This window comes from Pseudopodoces humilis, chromosome 7 (genome assembly GCF_049639895.1).
Source record: "Pseudopodoces humilis isolate 2021_Gansu_Grassland_sample_001 chromosome 7, ASM4963989v1, whole genome shotgun sequence".
In the NCBI taxonomy this organism is placed as follows: domain Eukaryota; kingdom Metazoa; phylum Chordata; class Aves; order Passeriformes; family Paridae; genus Pseudopodoces; species Pseudopodoces humilis.
In genome coordinates this window covers 27,738,006-27,755,569 of record NC_142206.1, presented here as the reverse complement: position 1 = coordinate 27,755,569, position 17,564 = coordinate 27,738,006, and the positions used below count along the sequence as shown (strand labels likewise).

At 39.8% G+C, this 17,564-nt stretch overlaps 1 protein-coding gene across 7 annotated transcripts in view; it reads right to left on the bottom strand.

Moving 5' to 3' along the window:
- DPF3 (double PHD fingers 3) overlaps window positions 1-17,564 on the bottom strand; it is a 167,768-nt gene that overhangs the window by 33,891 nt on the left and 116,313 nt on the right. For 4 of the 7 annotated variants that reach the window (XR_001331443.2, XM_014252104.2, XM_014252105.2 and 1 more), the window contains one exon: window positions 8,155-8,283. Coding sequence is in view for 6 of the 7 variants with exons in the window: in XM_014252104.2 (XP_014107579.2) it covers window positions 8,155-8,283 (129 nt within the window). In the remaining variant the exon portion in view is untranslated. Of the gene's footprint in view, window positions 1-4,698; window positions 5,328-5,414; window positions 5,490-8,154; window positions 8,284-17,564 lie in introns of those variants that run through there. The other 3 variants (XM_014252106.2, XM_014252107.2, XM_014252103.2) reach the window with 2 other exon arrangements.

Genomic DNA, 17,564 nt, shown 5'->3' with positions numbered 1-17,564 from the left:
CTCAAGAGCTGGGTTTTTTTCTAAATGTTATTACAACTTATCTTCTCTGAATTTGGCAACTTAGCATTCATAGACAGGGACACAAAAATAGTTCTGACTCAGTTTTAGTATTCTATGATATTTATGCAGGTTGGGTTTTTTTCAACACTGGTAGAAGAGAATAAGGATTGGTGGGGTTTATTGTAATGGCTTAGTCAGCAAAAACTCATCCCAGCTGAATTCCTGCACTGTGAGGTTTGTCAAAACAATGCCATGTGAGCATGAACTCATGCATGTGCCCTCATACTTTGCTTATAGCTACAAATTTCATATAAATTAGGAAAAAAAAAAAAGTAGAATATGAAATCAGTGCTTATTGGAAACATCTACATATGTTGTGTCACAAAACACACTGGGCAGATTTTACAGTTTTTATAAGAAGACTCCCAGTGGGGTCAATACAATGTTTGCTTGAGGATTTGATTCAGTAAAACTGTTTGCCATGGGGAAGAGGCAAATTGCAGGAAGAGCCAGGCTTTGAAAACTCCATAGTTTTATGGTATTTGAACTATTATTTCAGGGCCCATCTCAAAATATCATTGCAAGAGTTAACCAAAGAAAGGCAAAGCAGGCAGGAGAGAACACAGTGGTGCCCCAGCATTGTCCGGGCTCTGACTCTGGGTGTAGTTTATGTTTGCTCCATGCATCAGCTGGCAGCAAACTGAGTCTCTGTCTTCAATCAAGAGCCTAAGCTGAGGTCTGTAAAATGGCAAACTGGAACTCAAAATGAATAACTAATGTAAAAGCTCAAAGGCAAAACAATGCGGGGAGGGGACTCTAATAACACATTCTGCTGAAACAAATGGCCATCTCAGAGCTTGTCTACACCATACCAGCAAGCATATTAACAGGGAGGTTTCATTCAATAAAAGCAATAGCTAAGAAAGCCCAGTGGTAATCCTTCTGAAGTCAGTGGTAAAGTTCTCTCTGGCCCTTGTTTCAGCAGCCTAGGCCCATCATTTATGACCTTACCACATACATACAGTGTTATTCCAGGCCCCATTACATATTCAAGAAAAAAATATCCAGCCCACAAAACTGGGGAGTGTCTAGGTGAAGGGAAGAGATGTAAAGTGAAGCAAGTCAGATTTCAGTTCCATTCCACTTCCACCATGTGCCTGGTTCTCCTTCTACTTTTTAACTTTTATGCCAGAACCCTGTATTTGCTTAAAATTTTCTCAATGTATATTATCATGCTTGAAATTTATACTGTTTTCATGACAGAGCTGAGGTCTGTCCCTACTGAAATTTCAACTAATTAAATGTCTCAAAAGGGAATAGGCTCAGTGCCCACTCCATGTGGCCTTTCTTCTCCCTTATCAGCTGCTTAAGCAGCATGCCACTTCCTTTATTCTCCTGCTCCCATCTATGAATCAGAGTTAGCAGAGGAAGATTCTGGAAACTATGTGTTTTCTATGATCCTTTAATATGGAGCAGTGGAAAGGTGCCTGAGGAGATAGCTTATATGATTAAACACAGAAAAGTCTGCATTAAGGGCTTGAAATGAAACATTCCTTTATTCACGTTTCACATTGGGGTTGTCTTATTTTGGTACGCGGTCTGTTGGGAGCATGTGTTTCAGGAGAATCTTTGGACAGCCTTGTGCCAACCTTTCTGTAATAAGGACATCTTTGGAGGAGAACTGCAATAGCCAGGTTTGCGATTAGCTGAAGGGCTACACCTTTGAAGAATTTATGAAGAAAAGGAAGTTTCATTGAACTGCTGAAATCACTGGGGATTAAAGAGTATCACAATTCTTTCTGATTTCAAAGATAAATTTTTAGTTACAATACAGAGTCCACATTGTAAACTTCTTTTATGCCTCCCTAGTTTGGTTTGGGACCTACATGCTCTTTAATATACAATTGATATTGTGCAGTTCTCTCATTTCTGAACTGGTTATGCCAGTGTCAGAATCCTTTTTTTTTTTTCTTTCCTAATTGCATGTATGCAACCTTCTCTTCTGTATTTTCTGCCTCGTTAACATTGTCATCTTCCCCTCATGAGAGGGTCCTGTGTAGCAACCCCTCTGCTTTCATCTTCCTTCAACTTAGGAGCTACCAACCTTCTTTTCCTGTTCCCAGCCTTCACTCCAGCACTACATATCCTGCGAATATTTCATTTCCATATCATCACTCCATGCAATATTCGCCATTAACATTGCTTTACAACCTAGCTTAAACAAGTACTCTTTTAGCTTCCAGCTCTACATCCTAATTTCCTTGCTGTGATCAATGCCTTCCTATGGTCAGTACCACACTTCTCAGCCTGCTTGACTAAACTCATGTTGCTTATCTCAATCTCATAAAGCATCTTGAGGAATCCAAGAACTACTCTCAGTCCATAAAAGTGAATTAATGTTACCTTACTTGATCTCTCAGGACTACATTGAATGGGTGAGCATCCATATACACATTAATGACATAAATAAGTGTGAGCATATTTTCTATGCTATCTGCAATAAATGCCAGCTGGCAATTTTTATGCACTTCGTGAGCTGTTGTGGCTTCTTTCTGAGGGTACTGTGCTACCCAGTTGTCACAAAGATGGGTGGTTTGGTTGCGAAAGGATTAAGACTGTATGCATTGTTATAGTAACTACATTTGTGAAACTAAGTCAAGACTTAATGAATTATGGGCATCTGATTATTGTTTGTGTTCCAAAAGAGCCCAGAATGCATTAGGCATGGTTCACAAAAGACAATGTTAAGGACTCCACTTTGAAAAACTCCATTTACAGTATGCCTGTTCTGCAGTTTATACAGTGATGGAAATTCTTCAGAAAGATGTACTTGGGTAGGTTTCAGCTACCTAATTCAGGTGCTGCAAGGAATGAGCTTTACTAGATAGAGTAGTAAAACATTATCTATTTATCTTGCACTATTTCAGAGGAAAGAAAGGATTGGTTGTGGAAGAAATGAATATTTTTATCAGTTAAAGTACACTTCCCATTGACAGCATTATGTCAAAATATAATTGATTTGACGATTGATTATAATAAATCAGGAGAAACACAATAGCAACAGAAAAGAATTATCAAAATGGGGAAAGCTTAAAGAGGGCTTTCTCCTGGCAAGTGTGCATGGCTCTGGCATGCATTGTTCTTTGGTATACACATTCAGAGGTATTTGTAATGCTTTCTAACAGCATCCTGAAGGCAGATTAATAATGTAATTGAGACATCAGTTAGCTTATATTCTGGATCTATGCTTGTATGCTTAGAAGCAGAATTTGGTCACTGCTCATTCCATGTCTAAAGAGAACAATAAAAAAATCAAGAGGCTGAATTATTTCTCTTTTTTCTACAAGGCTGGAAGGTAGGGGAGGGAGTTGAAATTGCTCTCACAGACAGGCTACCCTAGCAAAGAAGCAGGAAAAATGGAGTCCTTTTGGCCTGGCTTCTTTCATTGTACATACCCAAATTCTTTATTGCAAGGTTAAGACTTTTACTCTGGTATCAATAACACACACCCAGTTTAAGGATTAGGCACTGTCCAGAGCAATGTCTCTTTTGCCTTTGCTCTAAATCAGGTCATGATCTCACCCTGTTTGCATTATTTACATCAGTAAAAAGAGATCTTTAGAACTTAACCTTGCCCCTGCCCCTGGGAGATTTTTGCCTGCACTAGGACAGCAGAACATAGCTACACACTGACTCCTTTTGCATCACTTCTGAATGTACACAAGTCTGGATCCTGCTCTCACAAAACTTCCATTAGCTTCACCAGGGGCATGAATGTGGCACATACTTAAAATACAATATAATCCATGGGACTTGCTGCTACAACAAAGCTCAGTCAGAGGTCTGCTGAAAAGCCAGAGCAAGAAATTTCACAATTGAGTGAAAGACATTTCAGCTCGGACATACCTTTCAAATCCTGCTGTATGTTTCCTCCTTTCTGGGAAAGTCGCTGGGAAGGGAGTCACTCTCTTCTCCATTGCCCTTGGAACTTTAATTAGTATTGCTTTGGTTTATTTCAAAAGAAGCTATTAAAAAGCAAATAAAGTGTCTTGTGAGACACTACAGAGAGAAAAAACAGGGTAACACAGGAAAAAATGCTGTGAATTGAAATTGAAAAATGGAAAGAAAAGTATAGGTGAGGTATTTTTCCATGTAATTTCTTCCAGGATTCTGCTCCTCCTTTTGTTTCGTCTGTGATGTCTATGACTTGCCATTCATATTCCATCCCTATGCTTGGAAATTGCTCTCCATCAAGTGAAAGGTGAAGGAAAACAAAAAAAAAAGTAGAACATGTGGGGAAGACATGAAAGGGTGCAGGGAGGAGGAGACTTATTGAGTGTAAAGGTGTCCAAAGGAGATGGAAATGTGTTCCCCAAGGCCATGGTCTTCAATGGTGCTGCTTGTATTTTCAGGCTGTAGCATAGCAGATGTATGAGAAGAGCCAGACTTCACATGCTACAGTAAGTGCAAAATCTCAAAATGCAGAAGCCATCACATCAAGGGTTTCCTTGTACCTTGATATAGTCCGCCCACAGTGGTTCTCTAGAAACAGTTCTATTATCAAGTAGACATCCATTGCTTTTTTGTTGGTTTTTTTTCTATTTTTTTATTTAAAAAGTAGTTTTTCTAATAATACATAGAATATATAAATAATAATAATAATAATTAAAAAAAACTATTTGGGTTTGCTGTCTGTTCTCCAACCCATCTGTATTTTTTGTGGTTTGCTGATATATATATTAAAAGACAAGAAAATCAACTCTGCTCACTATTAAAAAAAATATTAAATCCACTTTTTATGTTTCCAAAGAGAAAGAAGAGGAGGGGAGGTGGGATAAAACCAAATTAAAATTAAAAAAAAAAAAAGAAAAAAAACCCCGGAAAATCAAAAACCTTCTGTCTCTTCAAAGTAGTTGTCAAGAGCTTTAAATGTTTGTGCTTTCAGTGTACACCCCACAGGGAAAACATAACAAAAATAACAAAAAAAAAAAAAGGGGGAGGAGAAAAAAAAAAAAAAAAGCAACCAACCAAAAACCCAAGAGGACCTAAAATTAAAAAAAAAATAAAAAGGTAATAATAGTCTTAGTAGTGAAAAGGACAGCTCAGAGTTTCTGTGTCTTTTTAGTTATTTTAGCAGCCGCCCTTTTTGTCTGCAGAGGGAGACCTGCCACCACAGCCACCTCCTCGGCTCAAGAGAGGCTCTTCTGCATCATCCTCGTCAAAGCCATGAAAGGTCGAGGTGTCGCTTTCTGACGTGGAACCGAACAAGTCCTCCGTAGTGCGTGCTGGCGCTGCTTCGTCCCTCCTGCCTTCTCTTCCCAAATGAGCTGACATGTATGATGAATATATCAGCACATGGGTTAAGCAACAGGCATCATCATCATCATTTTTTTCATCATTTTCATTATCATTAAACAAGTCAGACTATCAAGCTCATAGATGTGTGCTTGTATGTGCCCGTGCACCCCAACAACACAACATAGGTAGAACTGCAGTAAGAAAAATAATAAAGTATCAGTTTCTCTTTCCAAGAAAAAAAATCTACAAACGCCACAGGTGCCCATAGCTACAGCAGCGAAAGGGTTAATCATGTTTTCCTCTCTTCAAAAGACAGTAAAATATTTCCTCGTTATTACTTAGATCAATTTTTATATATTTTTAGACCGTGTAAGTAATGACACACTGTTAGGCTAAGCACAACGGCATCAACAGTCACAAATTTTCTGCTATAGAAATGTAAGCCACTAGATACCTCATCCAGCTCAGGACTACTTTTTATCCCCATTCTTCACCTGATCCTAAAGAACCTCCTCTGTAGACAAAATGAAATACATTTTGAAGACTAAGTGGAAGTAACCTAACCAATACTTCAATACAGATTTCATGTCATGTCCTTCAAAAATAAAAAAAAGTCCCAAAACTAATATATACAGTTCAACAACTAAAACAACTGAGATGAGGAGTAACCCATCTTGGGAAACACTGAAAAGTTCAAATTTGTGTGAGTTAATCCAACTTTCAAGATAGAACAGGAAATTCTCCACACAGAGTATCAATAACGGCAACAACCATAAGAAGACTCCTAAAAAGAGAAGTCATATACTGAAATCTGTGAAATTGAGGTTTGTTTTCTCTCTCAGTCAAACTTTTTATGTGATTAATAGTACGACCTTCAAATTCCCTCTTTAGGGAAGGTAGAGAAAAAGATATCTCTTGTGCCCCAGCAAAATTGAAGTGTGAGATTTTAGGGAACAGCTGTTTTTTCATTCACAACCAGTAGCATGGCATTAAGCAACCAACTGTGGGGTCCCTGCTGCAGCTACAGGAATCAGCCATATAACAAGTACACTGCATTGCTTGAGACAGAAAGAAGTAAATCCTGTTCACAAAAAAGAAAATGAATATAACAAAATAATTGGCAGATAAACCATATTGTAGAAATGTGATTTTACTGACTTTGTGAACAGAAGAAGCAATATAATTTCCATGACCTCTCTTTCAGTGTAATGAAAAAGTTCTCCATTTTTATAAAAAAGATGGCAGACACCAAAGAGGTTTCATTGTTTTAGTTTAGAGATTAATGTGTGGTTATACCTTAATCACTTTCATCACACATCAGTCACAGCCTTGCAGACCCTACGAATGACCCAAGCGGGTCAGAATTTGTAGAAGGATAGCATTTAATGGAACTGATTTTGCACAATTTAGGCTACAGGCTGATCTACTTGTTCTATCACACTAAGGAATCAAGGGAATTAACGTATTTGTGTTGCATTCTGATACAATCACCATAGCAATGTTTTAAGTAGCAATAAGATATGGATCCATCTCACTGTGCCATATCAGGAAAATGCTGAATTTAGTTATATGAAAATATAACAACCAAGGCGAAGGGAAATGATCTTCCAAGATGGCACCACAGACCCCAAGGACTTCCCCCTTCAGTTATTAGAAGCAATCACGTGTACACTAAAAGGTCCATGTCTCTGACTGCACAACAGTAATAAGGATGCCCCTGGGGAAAACCAGAAGAGTTGCCATTGATCCTCTGGTGACCAGTATCATTTCAGAATATCTTCAGAGGTCACAACAACTGGAGAAGGCAATTTCAGTGAGAATCTAATTGTTCTCCCATTGAAGGTGGTAATAGGCTTACTATGAATTTCAGCAGAAGCATAAAAAGGCCATTTCCTTGGTATGAGAACATTCCACATCACATTTCAGCCATGAAGCAACAGACATCTTTCAGTGACTACAGTACAGAAGGAGCAGCATTCATACCGAATTTCAAGGCCTCTTTGGTTTTCAGATTTCTATATGACCATCTTATTAGCACTAGCATCACCACTATACAAAAATATCACAAGTAGAAACTTGGACCAATGCTGGAATATGTAGTTGTTAAAGGTCTCCCAATTCCCTCTACCACCACCACTACCTCCTACGTGAGCTATAAATAACTGTTCAGCTGGTATAAATTTTTTTTAAAAAAAAGCGAAAGGAAGAAAAAAAAAAAAGAAAGGAAGGAAGAAAACAACAGCCCAGAAATAAAGACAACTCAGAATGGGAAAGACACAATTGCCTACATTTAAAAAGAGAGAAGGGAAGAAAAGGGAGAAATAAAAACCTCTTTAAACAAAACTAATGATAGTCATCTTGTAAGAGGATAATTCTTGACAGCTAGCCCCATACCTACCCTGTAATTTTCTCCCTCTTTCTTTTTTGGATGAAGAAATGCATGAAATGTGTAATCAATGGGAATGCTTGTCATGCAACTTTCATAAATCTTGTAAGTAATTTATAGTTGTAATTGCAGCATTTGAAGACAGAGACCATTCTGTAGAATTGTCATAAGATTTTCTCCTTCCATGTGAAGAACAACTAGTACATGTACCAATGTTCCCAAAAGCCAATAAATACATTAAAACCTCATTATTTCATAAGACCCCATTAGCTTAAATATGTGAATCCAACAATGGGGTTTATAAAATAAAATTTTTCAGTCATCCTTTCCCACAAACACAGAGCAGAGGTAAGATTCCATCCTCTATCCCTTTCCAAATATGCTGCCTTTCTTCAAAATCTTCAGAAGGTGCAAAAACCAAATCACACAAATGCCTTTGTACAAGAAAGATGCAAGAAGGAGTCACCTACCAGAGCGCCCACAGTCTGAGCATGATACAAGTTCCTCAGGCCGGCCACTTTTTTTGTTCATATTGGAGCCTCCGAGGCAGAAGTCACAGTAGTTATTGGGAATGATGACCCCATCTGGTCCTTTCTGGGCTGTAGTTGGGTTAGAAATCAGATTTACTAAAAGAGAATTCACTTGCACATTTGCCCCTTATCCTTGATATGTCCTTTTCTTGCTTCACTTAGCTCAGTGAGTTTGCAGGCCACAGTCTTCCCAAAACATTGTCAATCAGAACAAAAAGTAAACTGCATAAGCCACCTCCATTTTAAGTATACCCAGGGTTTGCCTGAACTGGCCTTCACTGTTTCCTTTCTAATCCCAGCCAGGATGCTCCCTCTCAAGGACATGCTTCCAGATATGCCTCTACAGTTCAGGGACTTGTAACACATACAGGTATAGAGGCAATCCCTAACACAGGATAAGACCTATGTTGTCAGTAAACCAAACTTGGTTTTTCAGGCAGCAATCATCATCATAATCCCACAAAATACAAATTCATAAAGGGAAAAAGACAGTCTCCAAAACTCAAAAAACAGTGGGAAGATGTAAGGGATAGGTTTCCCTTACTGGTTCTATTTCAAGTAGCTTTTTAGGGGAAAAAAATCTCTAAGTAGCAGGGTGTCCTTGGTCAGAAGGTTGGTTCAAAAGCTCCTGAATATTCACAGGTAAAGCCTTTTGGGGATGTTTCACCCAAGACTTAAGTCCCCTGCAGCAGTCATGTCCCTTGGGATGAGCAGGAAGGGTTCAACACTACCCCAGCACCCAGCACAGGTGTCGAGTGAGCCTGGTGCAGACATCTAAACCAGCAGTTAAAAATTTTTTCAGCCAAGAAAAAATGAGCAAGATTATATTATTATTTTCCAGCTAGGAATACTTGGAAAGGAGCAGACACACACTGATCTTAAGCAGAGAAGGAGGCAGATCCCTTCGGAAGAAGAGAAGGGTAGAGGTCTTCTTAATTCCTCTTAGTTGAGCAGAACAGAAATGTCCTTTTCTTGCTCACAACTGCCATTTCCCTCCTCTGCTCTCCAGAGAGGGAAAACATCTTCTTGTACACTCTAATTATGAACTGGGGAAGGGAGTGGAGGTAATGGTTGGTCTTTGTTTCTTCTCTTTGAACATAAAAAAATGTAGTTATATACCAGTAGATATACCTGGCCTAGGCCTACTGCCTGAAGAATTATACAAAAGAGAAAATGAAGAACTTTAATCTGTATCATCTCTATTTAATTATCTTTTTAATGCATATTTTGTAACTTGCAGATTTTTAACAGATGTTTCGACAGCCTTTATTAATGGTCTTTTTGTCCACATTCAAATTTCCCCCAAAGAACAATGACATTCTAAAGGGCTTCTGGTAGCAGTCCAAGACATACACTTAAAATTTCCTCCAAGTTCAATCTGCTTTTCTGGTTTGGGTGCATCTAGTTATTCATTTATTTACAGATGTTGATCAGCTGAACTTTTAGAGATTGGTAAGTGAAAGATTCCAGGTAAAGTAAATCTTAGAAGAAAATTAAAACCCATAAGGCTGCAAATACATCACTGTCTTCCTCCATGGTCATGGAGATCCTGACTGTATATACTAAACAGTATTTACTAAACAATGGAGTCATTGCTCTGAAATGATCCTGGTTGACAGATCTCCAACTCTCTCAAAAAAAGAGAGAAGCTCCCAGTGTTAAATTAGCATTTTGTCTGTTCCAAGAAGGTATTTAATACATTCATGCAAGATAAGCAAAAAAAAGAACAGGAACCAGGTGGAAGTCTAGCACACCGGCTCATTTTAAGAGCTGTAACAAAATGATCATAAAGTTGCTGCTGGTACATATTTTGTGTATAAAAAGCAGACCTCCCTAGCATTTATATTTCCCACTGCAGCCCCTTTTTGAAAAAGTTAAGTAATTACCTCTTTATATTATTCTGCATCTACAGACAGGTCACGTGCAATGCAAACTCAGCAAACTCAGAATTCAGTGACTTCTTTTGTTGTTGTTCCTTATTACATTATTTTACCTTTTATCCAAGTGTCTTAAAGTGCCTTACAGATATTAAGATCATATTACTAACCCTCAGTGAGGTCAAAAGCCTCTCTTGCCATTGAATCTAACAAAAGTGTTCTGGACCCTAATTAAGTCTCATGGTGAGGTTGCATTGCATTTTAAAGCTGAAAGCTGGAGGCAGAGTGGTAAACTGGCTTATTCTCAAACACGCAAAAATTCTGTGGTGAGGCCACAAATAAAAACAAGCAGTCAGGGTGCCAGCCAGAAGACTTAGGAAAGAGCTCCACTTCTAACAGTGCTCATAATTGTGTATTTAACACTCTCCATATACTGACTTAAATTTTTTCAGCATGGATTATGACCATAAGATCTACTGACTGTCAAACTAGAAATGCATCAGGGGAACTCAGAAATGCATACACTGATCAATTCATCTGCAGTGTGTGGGAGAGGTGGAGGTTATTTGTTGAGTGTTATAAAGGGATTCTCCCAGACCATTGTCAGGGGAATAAACATAGGGTTTGATCACTCTTCTCTTCTTCTTTCTTCTCTTTCCTTTCTTTTCCATTTTCCCCCTTTCTTTTCATCCTTGTTTTCTTCCAGTTTATTTAATTTTTAATGTGAATGTCTGTGTGCTCACTTACTAACCTGGCTCACTAGAGTGTGATAGAGATATCAGGCCTGAAAAGTCATAGACAGAGGCGAAATTCCTGAAGTTACATCAATGATATCTTAAAGGATATGTATCTAGAGACAAACAAGCCAGGCAATGTTATTCTCTTCAATGTTTTGGTTTGGGTTTTTTTTTGCTCTAACAGGTGCAAAACCTAGAACCAAACATGACTTAAGCTTATTTTCTTCATCAGAACCATATAGTGAATTAAGTCACAGGCTAAATCACAGAAGGTTTGAGAATAAAGAGATTTTCAGATGACAGTAAGCAGCGTTCTTACTTTCAAAGGAACTTTTTTTTGCATATATCCTCAGAGTTTCTAGTTCTATTTTACTGTCATTAACAAATGATGAAGAAATTAGGAAACAAAGGAAAAATGGCAAGATTTAATGTGCAGTCTTCATGAATAGGGTATCATGCAGGAAAAGCTGGACCCTAATCTCACACCTAAATCAATAAAACTACTTACAAAAGTAACTATGGGAATGGATTCATAAGAAAAACCAATTAATTTCCTAGGGAGTTATGTTGCTGCTTTTCATCTGAGACATAGTAATTAACTAGGTATTCACTTTTTTGCATAAGGTAATCCACAAGTAGAAGGTGCAAGTTTAAGCCAAACAGCTCAGCTGGCAAGAACCCTAGCAGAAAGTTGACTCATTTAGATCATGGTGACTCCCTCTAAGGATTCAGTAAAAAAAAAAAACAACTCACCCATAATTAGAAACTGTTTTAAAGCAAAGGTTTGAAAACCAGCCATGGCCTTGTCCTGTCTTACTCAAAACTCTTCTGATTTTCTTTTACATTGCAAACTGCAACAACAGATCAAAAGCTCTGAGGAGTTTTGAGTACTGCCTGAGCTAGAGTTTGCTCATAGGAGGTACATTTAAATCAGTGCCTCTGGCCATTTCAGCTTAGGGTTGTTTTCAGGATTCATCAACATCTTCCCCAAAATTGAGTATACAATTTTTTTAAATACTTTAAAAATTAATTAAGGAGAGACGTGGAAAGATGTGCACAGTTCAAATAATAGCTTCCCTGAACCTGAAAGGTGATTCACATGAAGACAGGATGCAGAGTGAAAATAAAGTCAGTATTTCCAAATAAATTTGGTATGCTCTTATTCTGAAACTTTTTTTTTCTTCTTAGCCTAATCAAGTTAATTTCAAGCTATAACAAGCTGAGCAGAATAAAGAACTTCTTAAAATATGGTATCATCATTCACAGTAGGCAAAGTAAGTTCAGTAAATTACATAAATTATGTAGTATATCACACAGTAACCTTGTTCTGTAGACAAAATCTGAAAACTAAGCAAGTTGACTGAGTTAAATATATAAAATAACTTCTGCACATTCCTAATTTTGAAGGCAGAGGCACTAAACAGAATTCTAGTTTCCCTTCATCCCTCCCAAGAAACCAAAAACCCTGTAAGCTATCTTCTGCATAGTTTCAGTTTAATAATAAAAGCAAGGTGCTTATAATGAAACATCAAGAAATAAGGAATTTTATTTTCTACATCATCTCCTGGAGCCACATGACTCAATAAAAATCCCTAATTTTTAGAGATTAGGAGTTTTCTGTTTCTCAGGGCTGCAGAAAATATCTTGGATGGAAGGCAAGTTCAGAAGCAGGAATCGTTGTCTCTGTTTTTTAAACAGAAAAGATATTTTAAATAGTTTTTCTTCAAAATGTGACCCTTAAATATATACAGACAAACCCCCAAACAAATAGAACCTTGTATCTATCCATTTTTCTGATTTCTAAGTGAAATTATTTTGATGATTTGGATCACAGTCTTCAAAAACTTGGGAGGTGGAACCAGTGCTTAAAAGAAAAACTTGTTTTCTGTTCCAGGGTAAAAAAAATAAGAAGTATGTATGTCACACATACTTCTTCAGCCTGTAGGTAATACAGCACATTACTGAACCATAATTTAAGATATGCATCTAGATTTGGCAGCATTTTATCCCTGTTTTTTGTCATATCCACATTACTGGGAAGGAGATGGAGAATGCATGGAGTGCATGCCTCGCTGCTGGGTGTGGAGCTGTGCATAATTTATTTCAATGATTGCAGTGAATTGGCTACCGTCAGAGATATACACATTCACAAAGGGATTTTTCCTAGCACATTTTGTCCAGCTCTTACCTGTTTCTTCTGGGTTTGGTCCAAAACCAATAAAGCCCACTGGAGGTTTTCAATTCAATTCAAAAGGCTTTGAATCAGGTCATTTACTCTGTTTTTAACAAGGATCTTCAGAGCACAGTAGAGACTGCAGGACCCTGCATGTAGGCCTGTGTCAAGCCAGTGCACTTCACGATGGAGGGAAAGGGGTGGATTTGCTTTTCTCATTGGGGTTTTGTTTGTTGGGGTTTTTTGTTTAATTTACAAGACTCTTTGTCTGAGATGGGGCCAGTTCTCCTTTCCAGCTCCTCCCTTTTTCTCCCTGGCAAAAGGCAAGTCCAATATCTGGCTGCCTGAGCAGGAGAACGCCAGCCAAGAGCCTGTGCCTGAGGTCGTCAAGCCCCTTGGAGGCCTCGGTGACAGATAATCCCAGCCTATGTGTCCATGTGCCCGTCCTGGCTCCCCTGGCTGCCAGCACTTCTGGCTGGCAGGACTGGCCCGTCTCCATGGTGACCGTGGGCCTGGCTGGCAGCCTGGCCTTGCCACCTGCCTGCCTCAGCTCTCCAGTGTAAGGAATCGCAGCACAGCCCCTCTGCTTGCTGCTGGGAATGGCTCTGTGCAGGGGCGGCAGGCTCACGAGAGAAATTACACTGTGATGATTAAATGAAAACATGGCTTTAAGGAGAAGGCAAAAGAAAATCAGTGCCCGTTCTGTGGCTTTCTTTGATGGAAGAGGAGGGAGATAGCCGGCCGGGCATGCACCCCCTTCTGTCCCCGTCATTGCTGGGTGCAGTGAACAGTGATGGGGCAGAAAATGGACTGGGGAGCTGCTTCTGTGCTCAAGGCTAGACCCTGCCCTGGGAAGGAATAATAAAAGAACACAGCTGCTGGTGTGGTGAGGAACAGGCGGCGCACAGCTGAAGTGCACTCACACGTACACAGGCAGGCAGGGATGTGCACGGCCATTTCTGGGGACTCCTCACCGTGAATTAAATGCATGGGTTTTTCATTGCAGGTTTCCAGGAAGAAGTGTAAATCAAACTGAATGAGAGGAAATGGCCAGTCACTTTGTTGTTAGCACCAGAGATAAGCATGTTGGCTGGCCCAAAACCGGGAAGTGTTGGGGTGCTTGATACAGGGCCCTGCAGCAGGCTGGAGGCGACACATCTGTGTCAATGCAGTGCTGTTTTCTACTAAACACACTTGGAACTTGGGTGTAACGCTGGGAAACGGCTGGTGTTCTGTTCCCAGAGTCTTGCTAATCAGCCTGCACAGCCCCATGGCCTCCACTAGCTCCGGCTCCCCACGCTGCACTCCCCCGCACGGGATGGGCATGCCCTTTGCTGGCAGCCGGAGAAGCAGGATATGCTACTGAGAGGTGCTGCAAACCACCCACCCAAAGTATTGCCAGGTCCCTGTAGAAACTGGATTTTATCTACTTTTTTGAGTTAGCTGGTAGTGTGGAGATAGAAGAAGCTGTTGCTTTTGCACAGCTTTTAGCTGAAAGGTTTGCCTCTCCTACAGCCCCTGCTCAAATTGAAGCGCAGCCAAGGAGCACTACAAGAAGGGCTAGGAGAAGGAGGTACATCTGTAAAAGTCAGAGGAAGCCTCTAAATGTGGGGAAAGGAAGATCATTTGATCATCTCTTTTACAGGAATCAGTGTGGAAAGAGCTGGAAGGTGAGCTAGGTAGCTGGAAGGTACAACTAGGAAAATACTGCATCAACTGATTGGATTCAATAGATTTAGGGAATCAGTGTTCCTCCACCTTAAGGCAGCATTTCATAGAATTTCTGTGCACTGACCTTATAGACTCTTCTGCAGGAACACCTAGAGCATCAGCCAAAAGCCCACTGCAAGGAGTAAAACATTATAACTGTCTAGTGCTTTTATGGTGATAAACAGTAGGAGACACAGAGCAGGAAGAGAGAAGAAAGAGTCTGACATCTTAACATAAAGAATTCCTGACTTCAAGGGGTACCTCTCTAGAGACTTGGCACCTGGCCACTGAAACACATCATTCCCATTGCCTAAGGGAATGTATCCCACCTCAAGAAGGGATTGTAGAGCCCAATATACAGTCCCATCTAGCAGCATCCCTCAGTATTCAGGGGAGAATGGCCAGTGCCATGAATTGGGTCCCTGAAACATCTTGTAGGCTTTTATCTGGAAATGATTCACTGGAAGAGTGTGAGAAGGCAGAGAACACCTATTCAGTTCAAATTCAGTCAAAGCATTTGGATTTTACTTGGTTCAAATTCTACATGGAGTAGGGGAAAAAATGGCAGAAAAAGCAGGAAGATAGCAGAAAAAGAAAAAAAATGTAAATACATAAATGAAACAATCCTAAATCAAGAGTTGATGTGCTGCTGAAGCAACACATTCTTCAAAAACCAATTGGTCAGATTGGAAATATTTTCCCATAAGCTACTGAGAAGCACTCAGTGCTTCTCTTCAATGATAGTTGCACATCATGAGCAACATTTTCGACCCTGTCCAGGCAGTATAGAAAAGAAACATCAAATTAACAAAACAACCACCCCATTACTCCAATCAAAACAAAGAAAAAAGTGAGTTGCAGATTAGCTCTCCCTCTACACAGAAGACGAGTTTGGGATTTTCTACTATGCCATAACTCTAAACAACTATCTATTTTTTAACTCAGCATCGCAAAATACACACACAAAAATCTCAAGAATTTACAGCTGCAAACAGGATTTAAGGGAAATCTTTATACAGTTCAAACTCTCCAATCACTACTGTTTCTGCTAGCATTTTGAGTGTTTTTCCTTATGAAAACAAATTCTGAAAAGAGAAAAAACCCAAACAGATTAAACAACTAAGAAGTCAACTCAAAGTAAGGTACATATTTTCACTGAAAAGCACCTGCTGCAGGGTATCTTGTTGCAAGGTGGGCATTGATGCATCCTTGCATTCAGAAGTAGCTCCCACCATGGTCCCAGCAAGGATCAGCACTGAGGCAGGGAAAAAGTAGGCCTGATGTAGCTTTTCAAATTGATGCTGCTTGTGGAGAGGAACAAACAGCTGATCTCCAACTGAGGGGCTGACTCTCGTCATTTATTCATGGCCAGCCCCCTGCCTGGATGGAAATAAAAATGTTTCAAAGATGACTGTGTGGGGGAGCTGGAGGACAGCTTCGAGGCACACTGAGGTTAGCACATTAATTTTTTATCTCTGGAGACCGGGTATCCAATTATGCTTAGAGTACACAAACAACTTTGGCTGGTCTCTCCAGTAGAGATTTATCCATGTAATAAAATCTGTGATGGAACGGGGCACAACAGGCTGATGCCATGAGATAATGTACCCAGGTGGTTTTGCAGGGCAGATGCTTAAGCTAGGAGAGGGGCAGGAGGGCACAGGAATGCATCCTCCTAAACTCCATGTACTGCACTATAGATCAACCTGCACTCAATACAATGTACTTCATTTAGGATTGTCATTGGCCAAAGTGCTTGTGGGCATAAGATCCTGTTCAGTTGCTGTTTCTGCACAGCCACCTGCAATCAACATTTCCCACAGCAAAATGCCACTGAAAATTCTTCTCCTTTAAAGGAGAGGAAGTTTTTCTACATGTAGATACACTATCCTATTCTCCCAGGAATTAAGAAAGAGCATTTTATACTAGGACACTCATTCACAGAAACATTTCAATAGATAGAAGTCTAATGTAATTCCTATATCAGAAGTGTCTCAAAATTAGTGAGCACCAGCTGCCCCCAGAGCTGGCCTGTACCCATGGAGAGAGATGGAATAAAACAGCAGATGTTTTGTGGCAGGCTTGGATGCACCCTGGGCTCACAAATCTCACGGTCTCGGTGCCAACATGTAGAGGAAAAGCCAGCAGAGAAAAAGTCTGAAAATGGTGTCAGATCATTTATTTTTTCAGTGGAGTTGAGGAAAGGGGAAGTTGACTTTATAAAGGGTTTTCTATAATTTCCTTTTCACAATTCAATACTCAGGTAAAAAAAAAGAGAGGAGGTGAGAAATAAATTTATGTATAGGCAGAGGCAAGACTAGACACTGAGCAAGGGCTATTTATTTGTGTCAAAGGGCTAGATAAAGCATACAAACAAGCCACTAAAGCTCAAACAGAACACAGGCTCGGCTGTTGACTGTTGAACTATCTTTCATGTTGCAACAGGTAATCTATATGTGAGAAAGAAGGACAGAAGGAGAGAGAGATGTAAAGGGATGTAAACAGACAAACCTTCTACACAGTCAAGGACAGTGAGATGTGCAAAGGAGGTGAGATGTGGGACTTGGGCCAGTCCCAGTTTTCGATGCACACCTACTCAATGGTTCTCTTAGGTAGGTTCCTCCTATCTACATCTCTTTTCCAGTCTCAGGATAATTTTCTGACCTACTCAGATTGGTATGTGCATGAAATAGAGGGGACTGAATATGCAGAAAGACAAGAGGCTTTCAGGTCTTCATCAGTTAGGGCATCAATAGTTGAATCCTGCAGAAGCCCTGCTCCCTCCTGCATCACCAGGGCTGCTGTTACTGCAGGTTCTGCCAGGAGCGGAAGCTGTAGAGGAGATGTGGCTAC